Consider the following 22736-nt stretch of genomic DNA (forward strand, 5'->3'; position numbering starts at 1 on the left):
AGGCCATAAGAACTAGATGGTGCCTGGCTACAACCGTTGACTGCCCTGATAGAAAACACAACAGAGAACCCCTGATGGAGCAGGAGAGCAGTAGGATGCAGACCCCAAAATCTCATATGACCAGACTTAATGGCCTGACTGAGACTGGAAGGACCCCGGTGGTCATGGCCCCCAGAACTTCTGTTGGCCCAGGACAGGACCCATTCCTGAAGCCAACTCTTCAGACATGGATTGGACTGGACAATGGGTTGGAGAGGGATGCTGGTGAGGAGTGAGCTTCTTGGATCAGGTGGACACTTGAGACTATGTCGGCATCTCCTGCCTGGAGGGGAGATGAGAGGGTGGAAGGGGTTAGAAGCTGACGAAATGGACACGAAAAGAGAGAGTGGAGGGAGAGAGGGGGCTGCCTCATTAGAGGGAGAGTAACTGGGAGTGTGTAGCAAGGTGTATATGGGTTTTTGTGTGAGAGACTGACTTGTAAACTTAAAGCACAATAAAAATTATTTTAAAAAAATGTATAACATTTATAGGTTTCAAAAATCAAAATGAGATACAAAGTTTACTCAAGTCTCATTCCCATCCCTATCATCTTTACCTCATTCCTAGTCGCTTCTTGTAGATAAATTTTATTAGTTTTGGCTTGTTCTTCCTGTGTGGGGTTTTTTTTTTTTCTTTTGCAAAAATAATCATACATTGAGAAACACATACCTACTGAAACATAATTATGAAGATTTAGCCTTACGCTAGCAGAGAATGTACTTCATTTGCTCATGAGACTAATAGCTAAGACAAACATAATGAATTAAACAAAAGTAAACAACGATTATTTTATTTTCAAATTACACCAGTTGCCTCAGAAGAGACTCAAGAGTGGTAAAAAACATTATTATTGTTTATACTATTCTTCAGTAGAGCTGTTACTTCATCAAAGGGCTATGGGCAACTTTTTGTCTCTGAATAATGAAGAATTGAAGACCATTTGAAATGAAATTCCAAATCAGAGGTACACAGAGAAACATCAAAGATAGCCTACTATATATACTTTTACATATTTTCTTTTTTACTAAACAACATATCCTGAAATCACTTCATGTCAGTTCATAGATACCTTCTGCATCACATCCTTTTTTCTTTTTTTCTGGCTGCATAGTACTCCACTGAATGAATATACCATAATCTATTCAGCCAATATCCTGTGAATAGGCATTTTAAGACCATTTTATGTATACAGAGATTAGCCCTTTGCTGCAAAATAAGTTGCAAATAGTGTCTGTCTCCCAATTGGTTATTTGGAAACTCTGGTGGCGTAGTGGTTAAGTGCTATGGCTGCTAACCAAAGGGTCGGCAGTTCGAATCCACCAGGCGCTCCTTGGAAACTCTTATGGGGCAGTTCTGTGTCCCGTAGGGTCGCTATGAGTCGGAATCGACTCGACGGCACTGGGTTTGGTTTTTGGTTTGGAATTGGTTATTTGTCTTTTAACTTTGCTTATTGTGTTTTTGTAGTATGAAAGTATTTTTCTTAATTTTTTTTTTTATGTAATCATTTATTACTTTGGAATTTTTAGTCATAGTTAAGCTTTTTCCACACCTAGGTTATAAAGGAATTCAGCCATGTTTTCTTCGTGTACTTGTTCCATTTTTTATGTTTAGATTTTTCATCCATTTGGAGTTCACTCTGCTGTGTGTTGTGAGGTGTGGATCCCATTTTGTTTTTCTCCAAAAAATTATGGAATCCCAACATTTTTAAGTACTGAAATAATTTAATACTCTCAATAATGTGTAAAAGAGGTCAGATATAATTTCTGATGTTTCCTTGTTGCTATTACATGTGTAAATGCTCCTTAATATTTTTTCCAGGAAGTCAATGAAAATTCACTGAAGAGATTGAGTGTCTACTTAGAAAACCTCCAGAAACCAGGCTTCAAGTCTCTGAAACCAACTCAGCTTACATTTTATGTCAGAGAAACAGACCAGAATTCTTCTGATGGCCAAGAACCCTTTAGTACTTCTGGTACGTAATTTTATTCCTAGTGTGTCACTTGCAAGTGTCATGTTAAATCTATTCATTAATTCTAACAATGCCAGAATAACCTTTGAATTGAAGCCTTGGCTGTAGAAAAGTAGTATCGTTTAATTGATTATTTTCCTAGATCTGTTCCTGGTTATATATGTTCGAACAAGCCTTTTTTGTGTGGGATTAAACTTTCTTGTCTATAAAACTGAAGGTGTTCCTATTTATCCCCTTTCAATTTTGACATTGTTTTAATAGTTAAACAAGTATTTAACAATTTACATTCCTAAAAAGTACAGCTTACATTCTTCTTTTTAGTTCTCAGAGGCCCTGTTAGGTAGGTAGTATTTGCACTGTTTGAACGTAGGGTTGTTGAGTAACTTTCCCAAGACTATAGAGGTAGAGTATGGATCTTGAAGCCAAGTGTTTTAACTCCAACAGCATGTTCTTTCTACAGCCTAATCAGCCTTAGTAGACAGCTCTTCTCAGTATCACTTGTCCTTGCTTTAGCCATGACCCAGTGATACTGAAAATAAAGATCAAATATTCAGGTAAAGATCCTTAAAGCCTAGCCCTTTCTTCAGGTATATATCCTTTTGGTGATCCTTGAGGAAATAACTTTATTTTTAGAATGAACTTTAAAACAATTTAGATTTACTAAAAGCTTTCTATGAGTTAATGCAGAAACAACTAGAAAATGCTCTGTGATTTTTTTTAAAAACAAACTGTCATAGAGTTCAGGCTTTGATAGGTCTTTGAGATCTAGAACCTGTTTCTAACTCCGCCACTGACTAGCTCTGTGACCTTAACTTCCAGTTCTTTATTTGTTAAAATGAAAGAGCGTGAGTATTATGTAGAGGCCATTCACACAGAAGGTCCCTGACTTACGCCTAATGTTCACGAGGCTGTCAGGAACCAGACAGAGAGAGCACTTCATCTAAAAAGTGCCAGAATGGGATCTTTATATTGAAGAGACCTTCCCATCTAGCCTCTCCAGGGACTCACATTTGCTAGTATATTTTCTCCTGTCTTTTATTTTCCCCTAATTGAATATGAGAGATCAGGAATCACAAATTCCGTTCCTTGGCTTTTTCTGCATCTACCTCAGATTTGGAGTTTTATTAAAAATAGCCCCTATTTATTACTCAGAGACAGAGCTTATAGTACTTTTATGAAGGGACAGCTCAACTGTGAATGCTGTAAATAATAATTATGCTTATTATCACTCTGGGGAACAGTTCAGATTGAAAAATAATCATTGTTTCCTTAATCCGTTATGAATATGCTGTTCTTAACTATGGGAGTCCGGTAAGCGACGGAAGTGCATTCTCTGCTAGTGTGAGACCAAGTAGTTACAATTCCTTTAAAGAAATGCATGTTCCTGTTCCGCTGGGTCCAGGTTAGACTAGGAATTGAAGAAACATCGTACTAACGTATAGTGGTCTACTTAGGCTTCGTGGTTCCTCCAGGAGAACTGGTGGAATTTACAGAGGCAGATAACATCCTTTAGAGTATTTCAGTATGAAAACAATACCACCAGTTTTTTATTTTTATGTATTTAGGAGAGTCAAGCTCATTTCTACAACTACTATTTCTACTACTGCCATCAGCTGCATTTGTTTTAAATGTTGGATATTCATGAAGTTAAAGAGTAAATTGTATTTGAAAGCTTGGACGAAAACTTAAAAAGCTTCACAAATTAGGGACAGAGCTGGCGCTAGAACGGAGGTCTCCTATCTGAGCCTAATGTTTTGATTTATATACCACATTATCTCAATTCTTCTTTAAAAATATTGCTTTTAATCATTTTGCCTCTGCCTTATGTGACAACAGGTGGCACTTTGACAGATTTAAAGTATTTTTATTTAACATTTTTATCTGATTGTGAAATTAAGGCATGAAGTGTTCTTTGCTTGCTTGCTTGCTTGTTTTAGTTTGAGTTCTATACAGTTTATTGTGTTTTTCTAGAATAAGGTACAGGTACCAAAAATAATAAAAGGTGATGTTGCACAATGTAACTCTAAGACAAATATTGGGTCAGGAAATACTCAGTTGTTACCTGTTGCATGATTTATCCATGCATTTCCAGGTATTACTATTTTTATGATCATGACCACAGTAAAAGATCAAGTGTTTTTTTAAGTTTTTATTTTTAGAACACTAGAACTAATTAATCAGTTTTTCATTGATAATGAAGATGATGATAGTAAGGTAAAATGTTTGCTAGTCATTTTCATTACTGAAGTTTTATAAACCATTTTGCATTATTAATACATTGAAAGCCAAAAAGGCCTAAATCATTTCTGCAGCTACACATCCTTTTGCTGATCCATAAGGAAATATACGTTATTATTAGAAAAACCAAAAACCCGTTGCCATGGAGTCGACTCCAACACATAGGGACCCTATAGGACAGAGCAGAATTGCCCTGTAGAGTTTCCAAGGACTGGCTGGTGGATTCAGACTGCCGACCTTTTGGTTAGCAGCCTGAGTTCTTAACCACTGCACCCCCAGGGCTCCATTATTATTAGAACGAGCTTTAAAACAAGTTGAAGATTTACTAAGAGCTTTCTGTGAGTTAATGCTGAAACAAGTAGTTGTAATCAGCTCTGCTAAGATAAAAATTCTCTACTTTCAGTAAATGTTAACTTTGAACCAGTCATTCATTAAGCAAAAATAGGCTATAGAAGAAATAAATAAATTAGAAATGGGTGAAAACATACAGCCTGTGTAACAAATGAGTCAGAATCGACTCAACGGCACTGGGGTCTTTTTTTTTTACGTAACAAAAAATTAATGTTGATGTATAAAGAGTTCTTACAAACTGGAGAAAAAGTATTTCATTTAAAAAATGAGCAAAAGCAATGAACAGGCAGTTGAGGAAATAAGACATACAAATAGCCACTAAGCATATTAAAATGTTTAGCTTCTGTAATCAAATGCAAACTGAAATAATTAAGTACTAGTTTTTGCCTATTATTTTTTCCTTTTTTACCAGTAATACCCATTGCTCATGTAAGCTCATTTTTGGTGGGAGTATAAATTCATACATTACTGTCTGGAGGGCAGTTTGGAATTGTTTCTTTAAAGCCTCGAAAATACCCCTTAACCCAGAAATTCCTCTTCTCGAAATATATCCCAAGGACCCAATGAAGGACATGTACAGGCTGGTGTGAGCATTCCTCACCATGTGGCAGCTGTCACATTGGATTGCATAGTTAATGGAACTGATAAATTAAGATAGAAACTGAGATATATTCCTGGACTCAGCTGTTCTAAGGATGAGCTGTGTCTTCCTAACCTCCAGTGCAGAAATTTGGATTTTCTTTCTTTTTCATGTCTTTTCATTTCCTTCTTCACTGATCAGAACAGCCCTCCTACCAGTGGTTCTCACTTTACCATCGGATGATTCAAATAACAAATCTTTGTTAGTTTGCATGTCCTGGAGTCCATAAATCTGTGTGGCAAGCAGATTATGTATGTATCTCTGAGAATGATTTAAACTGTGGCAACACCTGCCTTCAGTGGCAAAGACAAGAAGATACATTTCAGCCTTGTATGGAACAGTGGAAACAACTTACATGTCCGCCAGTATCAGAAGTGTTAAGTAAGCTGTGCTGCGTTCATAATATGGACTAGTATGTAGCTGCTAAGAAGAATGAGGTAGCTCTATACATAGATGTGCAACCAAGGTTAGAGGGAAAAGCACATTTGAAATAACATATCCATAAAGATACCGTTTATATACTAAAATAATTCAAACTGTGTCGGTGTGTGTTAATGTAACCATACACACATATATGTCGTATATAAAATATAACCCATTACCGTGAAGTTGATTCTGACTCATAGTGACCCTATAGGACAGAAGAACTGCCCCATAGGGTTTCCAAAGAATGGCTCATGGGTTTGAACTGCTGACCTTTTGGTTAGCAGCCAAGCTCTTAACCACTGTGCCACCAGGGCTCCGTATATAATATACATATATATAAGCACATAGACAAGGTCTAGAGACGTGCCATCCAAAAGAATTTTCTGAGATGATGGAAATGTTCTATATCGTCTGATACAGCAGCCACTGCCACATGTGGCTGTTAAGGACTTGAAATGTAGCTTATGTGACCGAGGAACTGAGTTCTAAATTTTATTTAATTTTTAATAGCCATATGTCTTTATTAGCTACCATTTTAGACAGTGCAGGTCTGGAAGAATATGTACCTAACTGTTAATAGAGGTCATGTCTAGTAGAAGAGACTGTTTACTCTATCTCTAATTTTAGAGTTATGTTCTTATGTAATACTTGTATAATTTTCAAAACCAGTTGAATAAAAAAAAAAAAAGAGGCAGTGTGGTATAGTAGAGAAAGCACTGGACTTTATGTCACCTCAGATTTAAGCCCTGGCTCTACTTTTTTTAACCTTCTTGAGCCTGTGTTTCTTCACATTTGAAAAGAGAGATAGTAATGGTAGAGCTGGTGGGAGCATGACTGGAAAGTTTAAACCAGCTAGAACCATGCCTAACACCCAGCAAAGGGGAAAAAACAGTGGCTTTCCTATTGATGATTTAGCAAGTTGAATTACTAGCCTCAGCCAAATGACCACCCAGTATTAAAATTAGATTATGAAACACTAACTTTTTAACAACCAGGGAATTTTACATCACTCCTGAATATACTAGGTCCCTAGCTGGTTGGTTGGGCAGGTCTGAAGAAAGTAATCTTGCAATCGTAGAAAAAATTTGAGACGGACTTCTGTGACCGCTGAGACTAGGTTAGCTAGCCCCTCTCCTCATCTGAACACTGTGGTAATGCTGGGTGACTGCCTGTCTTTTTCTCTCTTAAGCCTTAGTGCTAGAGACTATCTTTGGTAGATACCTACCTATGAGGGAGCTGTTCCATCTCTTGGACTTGGAGACCACGTTTATGGGAAGGGTTGAAAATATTCCATGTCTCCCTCTTGGGCTAGGATGGGCTTGGTCACTGGTGCCAAACTAGAAAAGCAAATTGAAGGGTAGAGGAATTCATGAAGGTAAAGGTAGTGTGGTACAGTTTTGGGGATGGGAAGTAGTTGTCCCTTTATAGATGAATTGACAGTAGGATGGATTTTAACCAGTGATGGAATGTTTTAAAAGACGTTGATTTTATAAATGCTGAGTGAAAGATTGTTTTTAAGGTAAAGCAAATAATCGTCTGTGTTCACTGTTTGGGGAACTTATGTTCTCTAGGATTTCGAGCAGTCAACTTCACTCTGCAAACCAGAGATCTACTCAGCACAGTGTTAGATATTCTCAACTCCTGCAGTTTATCGACCGAACACATCCAGAGCTCGAATACTCATGTGCATTCCCAGCCTCTCAAGGAAGCTAAGAGGACGCCTGACAGGCCCATCAAATGGGACAAGTCTTACTACTCCTTTACTGGATTCAAGGACCCTGATGAAGACCTCGAGCAAGTTTCCAGAATGGAAACAACCCTAATGTAGGTGAAAGTTTCTATTTAACTCAGCTGTTATTTGTAGCTCATGTTTAAAATCAAAGTCTAATTTTCCAGGAAAAGTAATCCTGTCAATATAGTTAATCTAGTAACCACTATGAAAAAGATAATTCATGTTTTTTTTACTTTAAATTGCCAGAATAACTCCAGATGTGTTTAACTTTTGGTTTTTTGATACCAAACACATACAGGAGATTTTTGTTTTGGTCTTGGTGTTGTTCATTAAGCCTTTAAATTTTACTTCCGTTAACTCTGGTATATGAACAAAGGCTATACCTATTATGTGTTAGGCATTTCCTGTGTCTGCAGTGAGTTCAGTAGTAATATAGGGTAGTCACTTGTAGATAGAAAAATACATGAAGACAGCATTTTAAAATACCATCCCTTTCTCCCTCTCTATCTTGTGGACACTAAGACTGATTCAGAACTTAGATTCTGAAAGTGAAAAAATATAACTGCTTGAGCAAACTTCAAATAGAAAAAAAAATAGGACTTTAACATTTACTGGAAACTTGGTAGCTAACAGAACAGTATTTCAGTGGTCTTTCTGTAGTTCAGTGACATTATTTTTGATGGGGCAGACATTAAATATGGGATTATTTTATCTCGATAGAAATGGATCATATTGGCCCCTTCCAAAAACAAATTATATAATTAAAATTACTTATAGCATCTATATTATTTGATAAAAAGGAAATATACCCAAAGTATGAAAATACTAAAATGTACAACACAGAGCAGTGTTTTCTAATTTGTTTTTAGATGGATGAATTCCTTTTATAACAGCAAAAACAAACCAAAATTATTAAAAATTAAAAGCCTACGTTGAATACTGTTGTTAAATTTTCTCTTTTTAACATTGTGCTTTGAAATATTAGTGACATATTAGTATGCTTCCTAAGACTGAATTTGGATCAGATAAATGCAGTTTGTAAATCAGATGAAGATGAGATTGAAAACACCATGGCTTGGGTCAGGCTATTTTAACCTTATTGCAGTTTGGATCATGGCTCCCTTTTCACCCTCTTAAACCCATGAAAAACTGAACCTCTCTTGAGTTACTGGAATATTTTTATCTCAGAAGTGTCACCACCCTAGGAACTACACCAGATGTCTTTGATTTGCTCTCCAGCTTTAGTCCCTGTGTGTGATATTCCAGTAGTCGTTTTTTTAAGTACCGCTTCCCTTTGGCTTCATCTTACCAACTTTTTTCTCTTTGCCTGGGTCTTATACCCGTACATTCAATAAAAAATACCTGTATATATTTTTATAAGTATTATGAAATCATTTTTGAACCAAGGTAAGGCCTAAAAAAATAAACTAACAGCAATGAGGTACCACTTCACACGGCTACCAGTTGTCACCAGGTCGCTTGTGACTCATGGAAACCTCACGTGTGATAGAGTAGAACTGCTCCATACGGCTTTCTTGGCTGTGATTTTTATAGAAGTAGACTAGGGTGGCTGTAATTAAAAAGAGAATAACAGCGTTGTTCAGGATGAGGAGAAATTGGAACCCTCTTACATTGCTGGTGGGAATGTAAAATGGCGTGGCCACTTTGCAGAACAGTTCAGCAGTTCCTCAGAATGCTAAGCTATGTGATCCAGCAGTTCCACTCGTAGATATATTCCTGAGAGAAGTGAAGATAGACATCTACATGGATATTGTTCATAGCAGCATTATTTATAATAGCTCAGAAGTGGAAATAACCCAAATGCTCATCAACTGAGAAATGGATGCACAAAATATGGTCTGTTCATACATTGGAGCAATAGTTGGCTAAAAAAAGAAATGAAACTCTGATACATGCTACAACATGGACAAAGCTTGAAAACATGCTAACTGAAATGAACCAGTCAGAAAAGACCACCTATTGTATGATTCCATTTATGGGAAATGTCCAGAATAACATACAGATGGAAAGATTAGTGGTTACCTGGGAGATTCAAGGAAGTGGGGAGGACTGCTAATGAATACAAGATTTCTATTTAGGATGATGAAAGATTAATAAAACTGGTTGTGGTAATAGTTGCACAGCTTCGTGGACATAGGGAAACCACTGAGCCGTGCACCTTAAATAGGTTAAATACATGCTGTAGCTCAATAAAGCTATTAGAAAAATTTCTATTGCTCTTAAAAAAACAAATTAAGGATAACTAATATTTTATTTATAGATCATTTTATATTATAAAATTAGCATTTCTTAAAGTTCTTGGCTAGTTCAAGACTTCTGCGCAAGTTCAGACTTGTTCAAGCAGTCTGATTTATTTGGTACTTAACTGTAGAATAAATATGAGATGCCTCTGTTTCCTTTTTCTCAATAATAATTGAATAGACTTCTCTCCATTGAAGTAAAGGGTCCAGATTTTATAAATGACCATGATTGTAAACTAAACTAGAATAAAAGTGATTTATATGACAAATTCAGACAGTAGCAATCCCTCTTAAATCCAATAGAGCATTCTCCTTTAGAAAATAATTTAGAATTTATTTCCTTGACCCTAGAGTATGAGTAGGACAGAATAACCGTGTTTTTCCACATTGGGCAGGAAGTTATTCTTTTCTCTTTGCCTTGGAAACTCTATGGGGCAGTTCTACTCTGTCCTACAGGGTCGCTATGAGTCGGAATCGAGTCAACGGCACTGGGTTGGATATGGATATGGTTAATATGCATAATCAAATTGCATGTCGTCTAGTGATTTCTCTGAGATGAAATTCAGAGTAAGTACACATTAAATGACAAAAAGGCTCGTCTTTCCCTCATGGAGGTAACAGGGTAGTACAGAAAATAAGACAGGTACAGAAATAATGATTACACAGATGAACTGTGATTGGTTCAAAAAGTGACACTGAAAAAAGAGAGGCCATTTATAGGACAGAAGTGAGGGCGAGTGCATCTAGAAAGGTTTTAAAGTAAATACAACTCTTGGCTTATTTCTAGTTTGTTTTCATAGTTTTTAGTTAGGGGGAAAAAGGCGATTCAAAGATGTTTAACGGTAACCCCTGTCGACATATTCCCTTTTCTCCTAGATATTGGAATAACTTCCTAAAGGATCTTTCTATTGCCAGTTTCTCTTCCCTGCAACCTTTGGAAACCTTTAGAAAAGGAGTCTATCACGTCATTCCCCTTAACAGCTCACGCATTATCCAGAGAATCGTTTCCCAGTTGGTGACATAACAGATCCCCAGGGCTTTAATAAAAGTTCGTGGAGACTGATGGAGGGAAACAAAGAAATGCCAATTTTTAGGAATTTTTTAAAGGTAGAAAGCAGACAGATGAGAATTATGGAAAAACAAGCCATCGGGAATGCCTGCTATCCCCTCTAGAATGTATTTGTCCTGGAAGGTCCAGTGAATGCAGTAAGACAAGAAGAAATGGGATATATAAATATTAGAATGGCAGAGGTACACTTTGACTATTATGAGTGTCATCAAGAAAACCCAAGAGAATTTTGAGTCAGGATTCTTGATTGCCAGCAACAGAAGCCAAGACCTTCTAACATAACTAGAAAATAAATTCGCTATGCAGATACTGAGTGTCTCATGGTGTTTACAGGAGAACTGGCAAACACTGTCCAGAAAGTGGCGTATAAGTATGAGCTGAGAAGTGAGACACATTTTACTCTAGATGTTTCTGTGGAGTTTTTTTACCATAAGAGTGGATCCACGTATTAGCTATTAAAACGGTTTTAAAGAAAAGAAATATATAGAATAATGATACTGAAAAAGGTAATGAGGACTAAATAATTCTGAAAATTTGTCTCTTGATTAACTTCACCTAATCTGTGAGTTTTGGTAATCTGTGAGTGGCATTGATTTGATCAAAATTCTGAAACATACAACGGTGTTTCTTGTATATCAAGCACCAAAATTAGAAAGAAAATGATTAACTTGGATCATGTGATTAAGGTGTTGTCTCCTAGGTTTTTTTTCCTCACTCTAAAGCTACCGTTTTTCTTTTTAGTTAGTTGGGGAAGATACTTTCTGCCATGTAAATATCTTTTTACTCATGAAATTCTCTAATATCCATTGCCGATTCTAGCCTAAATCAAATATTGCTGTGATGGTTGCCAAATGGGGATTTTCTAATTTCATCATCCCTTCTACATACATTTATTATTTAGATCCCTTGTAGGGAAGAGCTTTCCCTTCCACCATTTTTTGTATGAATGAGTGTGTCTGTGTATATGCCTATAACACAGCTGATGAAGAAAGCAAAATAGGAGAGTGGTCAGTGTGGACTGAAGTAGTTGAGATGAGACTTAAACTGGGCATTTGGTTAGGTGGGAAGCTGTCCATGAGTGCTTAGGTTGTGAAGACACCCACTTGAAAGGAGCAGCTCATTCTGAGACTTCATGGAAAAGAGATTAGGTTGGTTAAGGACTGACATTGGAGGGACCTGGAGGGAGAGAGGAGGAAATACGCATTGACAGCTCAAGGTACCAATATCCAAGATTAAAATAAGGGAAGAAATTTGAGTATACCCAGCTAGAATCCACACAGTCATCTTTCAGAGTTCAGTCTCATTAGACATGTCTTTGAGTTTGACTTTTACACAGTATTAGCTCACCCATAACATTGCTTGCTCTAGTATTATTGCTAGTTCTACCCTCACGTGTATTGATGTAAATGAAGATCTGGTTTAATTTGCTGAAAGTTGTAATAAGCATAAGAGGGTTTTTTGTGTGTGTGTTTTGTTGAGAATATACACCGCACAAAACATACACGGACGTTGATTACATTCTTCAAGTTGTGCAGTCATCCTCAGCCTCCTTTTCTGAGTGCTTCCTCCCCTATAAACATAAATTCACTGCCCCCTAAAGTTCCTATCCAGTCTTTTGAGTGGCTGTTGGTCAATTTGATCCCATATAGATGGTTCTTAAAAGAGCATAATGCTCAAGGCAGATATTTTTTACTAGTTACGCTAAACTGTTGTTTGGTTTTAAGAAGACTTTAGGGGTTATTTTTGGTTTCAGGTTTAAAGATTATCTAAGAGAATAATTTCATGAGTTCTTCCACCCTTCATGGCTCCAGGAGCTCTGGAGTCCATGAGAATTAGAAATTCTGTTCTGCATTTTTCCCCTTTTGATCAGGATTCTTCTATGGAATCTTTGATCAAGATGTTCAGTTATGGTAGCCAGGCACCATCCAGTTCTTCTGGTCTCACGGCAAAGAAGGCAGTTGTTCATGGAGGCAATCAGCCACACGTTCCATATCCTCCTATAAGTAAGAGATTTTGAAGTAAATTTAGTTTAAAAAAAAAAAAAAAAATTATCCGCATCTCTAGAAATCTAGTGACAGAGTGGTGTGATTAAAATTTAATTTTTTATGTACTTAAAGGAAGTTGTCATTACTGGAATATGATTTTATAGGTGCTGGCAGTTCTCCAGGCAACCTAATTTAAAAATGGATGTTTATTGTAAAAGAATAGACTATCAAGTACTTACAATTTGGTGAAAATTGGATTGAAAACTCTTAACTTTGGGGCTGTTTTCAGGTCATGCCTATGTCTTTTAATATTAGAAATTTTGCCATTATAATTAATATTGGAAGTGTATATATATCTTGCTCTTTCTTTCTAGATCCTGGTTAGATAACAATGAAAAAAGTGCTGTTAAAAAGCTGAAGAATAGTTTGCCACTTAGAAGAGAACTAGATCGTCTAAAAGACGAACTGTCTCATCAGCTGCAGCTCTCAGATATCAGGTAAGAAAGAAGAAAGTGATTTAGATTAAAGTAAATATGAATTACCTATTGGTAAGACTTTCCAACAGCTAAATATTTGCATCTTTAATTTTAATTATTCTGATAACTAAATCTTCTTCAATTATCTTCTTATAAAAATAATCAAATGTTCATCTCTATAAGAAAACTATTTCCAATTTCTTGTTTAAAATATTGAAGTAAGGTTTAAATGCTGACATGTTTGGCTTAAGTAACTTTTTACATAATGAGTTTATAAACAAATATCCTTCTCCAAATACACATAATATAAAAAGCAGTTGTGCCCCCATCAGGTAAGGTTGTAATTCAAGAATTTAAAAAGAGGGGAGGAAGGGATGGATGGATGTTGTGTTCTTGGTTCTAGTTACATGGTGTGATGTTTAAAATAGCTTGGAAACTGCAGCTATATAAAAATACATGCTGAAATTTATTAAAAAATAGAATTAAGAGGGTAGGGGGATTAGAAGCTGGCGAAATGGACATGTAAAGAGAGAGTGGAGGGAGAGAGTGGGCCGTCTCATTGAGGGAGAGTAATTGGGGGTATATAGCAAGGTGTATGTAAGTTTTTGTGTGAGAGACTGACTTGATTTGTAAACTTTCACTTAAAGCACAATAAAAATTATAAAAAAAAAAAAATAGAATTAAGGGTTCGTAAACCCAAATCATCTGATTCAGCCACTTACCCATCATGGAACTCCCTATTACAAAAACCAACTTCCTGTCAATTCAACGTGGACTCATGGCAACCCCATGTGTGTCAGAGTAGGACCATGCTCCGTAGAGCTTTTAATGGCTGATTTTCCCAAAGTAGATCAGGCCAGGTGCCTCTGGGTGGAAGTGAACCTCCAGTCTTTTGGTTAGCCTCTGAGCTTGTTAGCCATTTGCACCACCCAGGGATTCCTACCCCACCCCCCACCGCCATTACAAGGACCCTGAAAAATTGTCAGTCGGTCTCTGCTTAAACAATTCTATTACTTTTTGCTGTAACCTATTTTGTAGTTTTCAACTCTCATTATTAGGATTTTTTTCTTCGTTGTAATTTTTTGAATCAAGTGACAATTTGGAACTACAGTAGCACCTTTTCCCTGTGCTTACGGAATTCAGATACAGTCTTCACGTGTGCTTGTGTTGTGTATTCAGATAACAGTTATTTAAGATAACTCAGATTCCAGAGGAGAGCCTTTGGACTTACAGTATTTGAGCTGTTGGAGTTTGCGCTGTTAGCTGCTCTTTGGTCATTAGTGTTTAAGACAAGCTTTGACTAGAGGGGTTCTTCCAGCTCCACGTCAAGTAACATGGACTTTTCTAACTACTAAAAACAAATAGCGGGAGGCGGGGCCAAGATGGCAGACTAGGTGGACGCTACCGTGGATCCCTCTTGCAACAAAGACTCGGAAAAACACGTGAATTGATCACATACATAACAATCTACGAACCCTGAACAACAAACACAGATTTAGAGACAGAAAACGAACAAATACGGGGAGGCAGCGATTGTTTTCAGAGCCTGGAGCCAGCGTACCAGTCAGGTGACCTTCGGCGCCCGATTTGGGGCAGAGCCCAGGGGGGCAGACGGCACAAACAAGGGGCCCAGCCCTGGCCCCCGAACTCATTCCGGGAGGGGGCCCAGCCGGTTCGCGCGGGCAGCGTGGCGGCGCAGCCGGTGGGAGAAGTCCCCGGGAGGCAGTGACTGGTCTTGGAGCAGGGAGAGCAGCGTCCCAGCTGGGGAGCCACCTCGCCGGGATTTTGGCGGGGCGCGTGCACAGCATAAGCACGGGTAGCTGCTCCACCCCCCTGAACTAACCCCAGGAGGGGGCCCAGCCGGTTCGCGCGGGTGGCGTGGCGACGCGGCCAGTGGGGGCGGTCCCCGGGGGGCAGCAACTGGTCTTGGAGCGGGGAGAGCGGCATCCCAGTCGGGACGCGCGGTCGAGGCGCAGGCGCGGGGAGCTGCTCCCCTCGCCTGAGCTGACCCCGGGGGGGCCCAGCCGGTTCGCGGAGGCGGCACAGCAATGCGGCTGGCGGGACGGGGAGTCCCCGGGAGGCAGCGACTGATTTTGGAGTCGGGAGTGCACCGTCCCAGTAGGGCAATCTTCACGTTGGGTGTGGGGCTGGCAGCGGAGGATCTGACTGTGACTCCAGCGGGCCAGACGCCCCGGGGGCAATCTCCACACAGCCAGCACACATAGGCGACGCGCCCCGCGGAAATCTCAGATATAATAGTCATTCCAAGCAAGACAAGCAACTCTGGCTATATTCTGAGGTGCTACTCTCCTATCTCTCTGATCCCTCCCCCACCCTCCCCAGGCGGCTTCATCAAAATCCGAATAGCCTGAGCCAGAGGGAGAACTCTGATAGGGATCTGACTGCATTTTTTTTTAGCGGATTTTCTGGAAAAACTAGTTTCCCAGTGATGGCTCGGAGACAGCAGTCCATATCAAACCACATAAAAAAGCAGACCATGACAGCTTCTCCAGCCCCCCAAACAAAAGAATCAAAATCTTTCCCAAATGAAGATACAATCCTGGAATTATCAGATACAGAATATAAAAAACTAATTTACAGAATGCTTCAAGACATCACAAACGAAATAAGGCAAACTGCAGAAAAAGCCAAGGAACACACCGATAAAACTGTTGAAGAACTCAAAAAGATTATTCAAGAACATAGTGGAAAAATTAATAAGTTGCAAGAATCCATAGAGAGACAGCATGTAGAAATCCAAAAGATTAACAATAAAATTACAGAATTAGACAACGCAATAGGAAGTCAGAGGAACAGACTCGAGCAATTAGAATGCAGACTGGGACATCTGGAGGACCAGGGAATCAACACCAACATAGCTGGAAAAAAATCAGATAAAAGAATTTAAAAAAATGAAGAAACCCTAAGAATCATGTGGGACTCTATCAAGAAGGATAACTTGCGGGTGATTGGAGTCCCAGAACAGGGAGGGGGGACTCAGAGAAAATAGTTGAACTCCTGACACAAAACTTCCCTGACATCATGAAAGACGAAAGGATATCTATCCAAGATGCTCATCGAACCCCATTGAAGATTGATCCAAAAAGAAAAACACCAAGACATATTATCATCAAACTCGCCAAAACCAAAGAGAAAGAGAAAATTTTAAAAGCAGCCAAGGAGAAAAGAAAGGTTTCCTTCAAGGGAGAATCAATAAGAATAAGTTCAGACTACTCAGCAGAAACCATGCAGGCAAGAAGGGAATGGGACGACATATACAGAACACTGAAGGAGAAAAACTGCCAGCCAAGGATCATATATCCAGCAAAACTCTCTCTGAAATATGAAGGCGAGATTAAGATATTTACAGATAAACACAAGCTTAGAGAATTTGCAAAAACCAAACCAAAGCTACAAGAAATACTAAAGGATATTGTTTGGTCAGAAAACCAATAATATCAGATACCAGCACAATACAAGGTCACAAAACAGAACGTCCTGATATCAACTCAAATAGGGAAATCACAAAAACAAACAAATTCAGATTAATTAAAAATAATAATAATAATAATACACATAACAGGGAATCATGGAAGTCAATAGGTAAAAGATCACAATAATCAAAAAGAGGGACTAAACACAGGAGGCATTGAACTGCCAGATGGAGAGTGATACAAGGCGATATAGAACGATACAAGTTAGGTTTTTACTTAGAAAAATAGGGTAAATAATAAGGTCACCACAAAAAGGTATAACAACTCCATAACTCAAGATAAAAGCCAAGAAAAACGTAACGACTCAACTAACATAAAGTCAAACACTATGAAAATGAGGATCTCACAATTCACTAAGAAAAACGTCTCAGCACAAAAAAGTATGTGGAAAAACGAAATTGCCAACAACACACACGAAAAGGCATCAAAATGACAGCACTAAAAACTTATTTATCTATAATTACGCTGAATGTAAATGGACTAAATGCACCAATAAAGAGACAGAGAGTCATGGACTGGATAAAGAAACATGATCCATCTATATGCTGCCTACAAGAGACACACCTTAGACTTAGAGACACAAACAAACTAAAACTCAAAGGATGGAAAAAAAATATATCAAGCGAACAATAAGCAAAAAAGAAGAGGAGTAGCAATATTAATTTCTGACAAAATAGACTTTAGACTTAAATCCACCACAAAGGATAAAGAAGGACACTATATAATGATGAAAGGGACAATTGATCAGGAAGACATAACCATATTAAATATTTATGCACCCAGTGACAGGGCTGCAAGATACATAAATCAAATTTTAACAGAATTGAAAAGTGAGATAGACACCTCCACAATTATAGTAGGAGACTTCAACACGCCACTTTCGGAGAAGGACAGGACATCCAGTAAGAAGCTCAATAGAGACACAGAAGACCTACTTACAACAATCAACCAACTTGATCTCATTGACCTATACAGAACTCTCCACCCAACTGCTGCAAAGTATACTTTTTTTTCTAGCGCACATGGAACATTCTCTAGAATAGACCACATATTAGGTTATAAAACAAACCTTTGCAGAGTCCAAAACATCGAAATATTACAAAGCATCTTCTTTGACCACAAGGCAATAAAACTAGAAATCAATAACAGAAAAACTAGGGAAAAGAAATCAAATACTTGGAAAATGAACAATACCCTCCTGAAAAAAGACTGGGTTATAGAAGACATCAAGGAGGGAATAAGGAAATTCATAGAATGCAACGAGAATGAAAATACTTCCTATCAAAACCTCTGGGACACAGCAAAAGCAGTGCTCAGAGGCCAATTTATATCGATAAATGCACACATACAAAAAGAAGAAAGAGCCAAAAGCAGAGAACTGTCCCTACAACTTGAACAAATAGAAAGTGAGCAACAAAAGAAACCAGCAGGCACCAGAAGAAAACAAATAATAAAAATTAGAGCTGAACTAAATGAATTAGAGAACAGAAAAACAATTGAAAGAATTAACAAATCCAAAAGCTGGTTCTTTGAAAAAATTAACAAAATTGATAAACCATTGGCTAGACTGACTAAAGAAATACAGGAAAGGAAACAAATAACCCGAATAACAAACGAGAAGGACCACATCACAACAGAACCAAATGAAATTGAAAGAATCATTTCGGATTACTACGAAAAATTGTACTCTAACAAATTTGAAAACCTAGAAGAAATGGATGAATTCCTGGAAAAACACTACCTACCTAAACTAACACATTCAGAAGTAGAACAACTAAATAGACCCATAACAAAAAAAGAGATTGAAACGGTAATCAAAAAACTTCCAACAAAAAAAAACCCTGGCCCAGACGGCTTCACTGCAGAGTTCTACCAAACCTTCAGAGAAAAGTTAACACCACTACTACTGAAGGTATTTCAAAGCGTAGAAAATGATGGAATACTACCCAACTCATTCTGTGAAGCCACCATCTCCCTGATACCAAAACCAGGTAAAGACGTTACAAAAAAAGATTATAGACCTATATCCCTCATGAACATAGATGCAAAAAATCCTCAACAAAGTTCTAGCCAATAGAATCCAACAACACATCAAAAAAATAATTCACCATGATCAAGTGGGATTTATACCAGGTATGCAAGGCTGGTTTAATATCAGAAAAACCATTAATGTAATCCATCACATAAATAAAACAAAAGATAAAAACCACATGATCTTATCAATTGATACAGAAAAGGCATTTGACAAAGTCCAACACCCATTTATGATAAAAACTCTTATCAAAATAGGAATTGAAGGAAAATTCCTCAACATAATAAAGGGCATCTATGCAAAGCCAACAGCCAATATCACTCTAAATGGAGAGAACCTGAAAGCATTTCCCTTGAGAACGGGAACCAGACAAGGATGCCCTTTATCACCGCTCTTACTCAACATCGTACTTGAAGTCCTAGCCAGGGCAATTAGGCTAGACAAAGAAGTAAAGGGTATCCAGATTGGCAAGGAGGAAGTAAAGTTATCACTATTTGCAGATGACATGATCTTATACGCAGAAAACCCTAAGGAATCCTCCAGAAAACTACTGAAACTAATAGAAGAGTTTAGCAGAGTCTCAGGTTATAAAATAAACATACAAAAATCACTTGGATTCCTCTACATCAACAAAAAGAACACCGAAGAGGAAATAACCAAATCAATACCATTCACAGTAGCCCCCAAGAAGATAAAATACTTCGGAATAAATCTTACCAAGGATATAAAAGACCTATACAAAGAAAACTACAAAGCTCTACTACGAGAAATTCAAAAGGACATACTTAAGTGGAAAAACATACCTTGCTCATGGATAGGAAGATTTAACATAGTAAAAATGTCTATTCTACCAAAAGCCATCTATACATATAACGCACTTCCGATCCAAATTCCAATGTCATATTTTAAGGGGATAGAGAAACAAATCACCAATTTCATATGGAAGGGAAAGAAGCCCCGGATAAGCAAAGCACTACTGAAAAAGAAGAAGAAAGTGGGAGGCCTCACTCTACCTGATTTCAGAACCTATTATACAGCCACAGTAGTCAAAACAGCATGGTACTGGTACAACAACAGGCACGTAGACCAATGGAACAGAATTGAGAACCCAGATATAAATCCATCCACGTATGAGCAGCTGATATTTGACAAAGGACCAGTGTCAGTTAATTGGGGAAAAGATAGTCTTTTTAACAAATGGTGCTGGCATAACTGGATATCCCTTTGCAAAAGAATGAAACAGGACCCATACCTCACACCATGCACAAAAATTAACTCCAAGTGGATCAAAGACTAAAACGATAAAGATCATGGAAGAAAAAATAGGGACAACCCTAGGAGCCCTAATACAAGGCATAAACAGAATACAAAACATTACCAAAAATGATGAAGAGAAACCCGATAACTGGGAGCTCCTAAAAATCAAACACCTATGCTCATCTAAAGACTTCACCAAAAGAGTAAAAAGACCACCTACAGACTGGGAAAGAATTTTCAACTATGACATCTCTGACCAGCGCCTGATCTCTAAAATCTATATGATTCTGTCAAAACTCAACCACAAAATGGCAAACAACCCAATCAAGAAGTAGGCAAAGGATATGAACACACATTTCACTAAAGAAGATATTCAGGCAGCCAACAGATACATGAGAAAATGCTCTCGATCATTAGCCATTAGAGAAATGCAAATTAAAACTACGATGAGATTCCATCTCACACCAACAAGGCTGGCATTAATCCAAAAAACACAAAATAATAAATGTTGGAGAGGCTGCGGAGAGATTGGAACTCTTATACACTGCTGGTGGGGATGTAAAATGGTACAACCACTTTGGAAATCTATCTGGCGTTATCTTAAACAGTTAGAACTACCATACAACCCAGAAATCCCACTCCTCGGAATATACCCTAGAGATACAAGAGCCTTCACACAAACAGATATATGCACACCCATGTTTGTTGCAGCTCTGTTTACAATAGCAAAAAGCTGAAAGCAACCAAGGCATCCATCAACGGATGAATGGGTAAATAAATTGTGGTATATTCACACAATGGAATACTACGCATTGATAAAGAACAGTGACGAATCTGTGAAACATTTCATAACATGGAGGAACCTGGAAGGCATTATGCTGAGTGAAATTAGTCAGAGGCAAAAAGACAAATATTGTACAAGACCACTATTATAAGATCTTGAGAAATAGTAAAAACTGAGAAGAACACATACTTTTGTGGTTAGGAAGGGGGGAGGGAGGGAGAGGGTTTTTTATTGATTAATCAGTAGATAAGAACTGCTTTGGGTGAAGGGAAAGACAACACTCAATACATGGAAGGTCAGCTCAATTGGACTGGACCAAAAGCAGAGAAGTTTCCGGGATAAAATGAATGCTTCAAAGGTCACCGGAGCAGGGGCAGGGGTCTGGGGAACATGGTTTGAGGGGACTCCTAAGTCAATTGGCAAAATAATTCTAGTATGAAAACATTCTGCATCCCACTTTGAAATGTGGCATCTGGGGTCTTAAATGCTAACAAGCGGCCATCTAAGATGGATCAATTGGTCTCAACCCACCTGGAGCAAAGGAAAATGAAGAACGCCAAGGTCACACAACAACTAAGAGCCCAAGGGACAGAAGGGGCCACATGAACCAGAGACCTACATCATCCTGAGACCAGAAGAACTAGTTGGTGCCCGGCCACAACCAATGACTGCCCTGACAGGGAGCACAACAGAGAACCCCTGAGGGAGCAGGAGAACAGTGGGATGCAGACCCCAAATTCTCATAAAAAGACCATACTTAATGGTCTGACTGAGACTAGAGGAATCCCGGCGGCCATGCTCCCCAGACCTTCTGTTGGCCCAGGACAGGAACCATTCCTGAAGGCAACTCATCAGACATGAAAGGGACTGGTCAGCGGGTGGGAGAGAGATGCTGATGAAGAGTGAGCTAATTATATCAGGTGGTCACTTGAGAGTGGGTTGGGAACTCTTGTCTGGAGGGGGGATGGGAGGATAGAGAGAGAGGGAAGCTGGCAAAATTGTCAAGAAAGGAGAGACTGAAAGGGCTGACTCAATAGGGGGAGAGCAAGTGGGAGTATGGAGTAAGATGTATGTAAACTTATATGTGACAGACTGGATTTGTAAATGTTCACTTGAAGCTTAATAAAAGTTAATAAAAAAAAAAATAGCAAGGTTTTTTTTTTTTTTTCATTTATAAAACAATGCATGTGAAAATAACTTTTTCTAATATAAGTTTTTAAATATCTGTCAAAACTAATTGGGATTAGGGAAATAAAAGGATCTCTTAAATGTAAAAGGAAATAAGCATTATTTTACAATATTGTGAAGAAATTTCTCAGTTTCCATTATAATGTTTTTGTTAAGTGCTTTCAAGTCAGTTCCAGCTCATAGCAACACTATAGGACAGAATATAACTACCCCATAAGTTTCCAAGGAGTGGCTGGTGGGTTTGAACTGCCAACCTCTTGGTTAGCAGCCGAGCTTTTAACCACTACGTCATCAGGGCTCCTCATTATAATACGGTAGGTATCCATAAATGTAACCCACATAAACTAAACGTCTTTGGAATTCTCCATTTTTAAGAGTATAAAGGGGATTCTGGGAACAAAAAGTCTGAGAACACAGGCATGAGGACTTCTCCGTTTACTGGAAAATTAGCCAAATTGCCAACAAATGAAAACATTGGGACAAATAATACCATTTTAACTACTAAACAGCCTATATGAAAGACCATTCACTAGTAGAACACTACTTAGTAGCTTTATCACTTAAATATTTTAAATTATAAATAATCAAAATTAATGCTAATTCTTTGAAATATCTTAGTTTTTGAATTGCACGTTAAAGGGAAAATTAAAAAAATTTTTTTTTTCATTTTATCAGAAATGATATAAGAATCAGTGTTAGGATAAAGTAGAAACCTAAAGTTTTTTTTTTTTTTTTCTTTTCTAATTTTATTTGTTTTGTTGTTGGGAATATATGCAGCAAAACATACACCAATTC

The 22736-nt window shown here is 38.0% G+C and overlaps 1 protein-coding gene across 3 annotated transcripts in view; it reads left to right on the forward strand.

The window, feature by feature from the left end:
- Window positions 1-22736, forward strand: part of TCAIM (T cell activation inhibitor, mitochondrial) — a 44167-nt gene that overhangs the window by 11189 nt on the left and 10242 nt on the right. For all 3 annotated transcript variants that reach the window (XR_007514447.1, XM_049862745.1, XM_049862744.1), the window contains exons 4-6: window positions 1858-2011; window positions 7235-7487; window positions 13085-13207. Coding sequence is in view for 2 of the 3 variants with exons in the window: in XM_049862745.1 (XP_049718702.1) it covers window positions 1858-2011; window positions 7235-7487; window positions 13085-13207 (530 nt within the window). In the remaining variant the exon portion in view is untranslated. The remainder of the gene's footprint in view (window positions 1-1857; window positions 2012-7234; window positions 7488-13084; window positions 13208-22736) is intronic.

The sequence above is a fragment of the Elephas maximus genome, chromosome 20 (genome assembly GCF_024166365.1).
Source record: "Elephas maximus indicus isolate mEleMax1 chromosome 20, mEleMax1 primary haplotype, whole genome shotgun sequence".
Lineage (NCBI taxonomy): Eukaryota > Metazoa > Chordata > Mammalia > Proboscidea > Elephantidae > Elephas > Elephas maximus.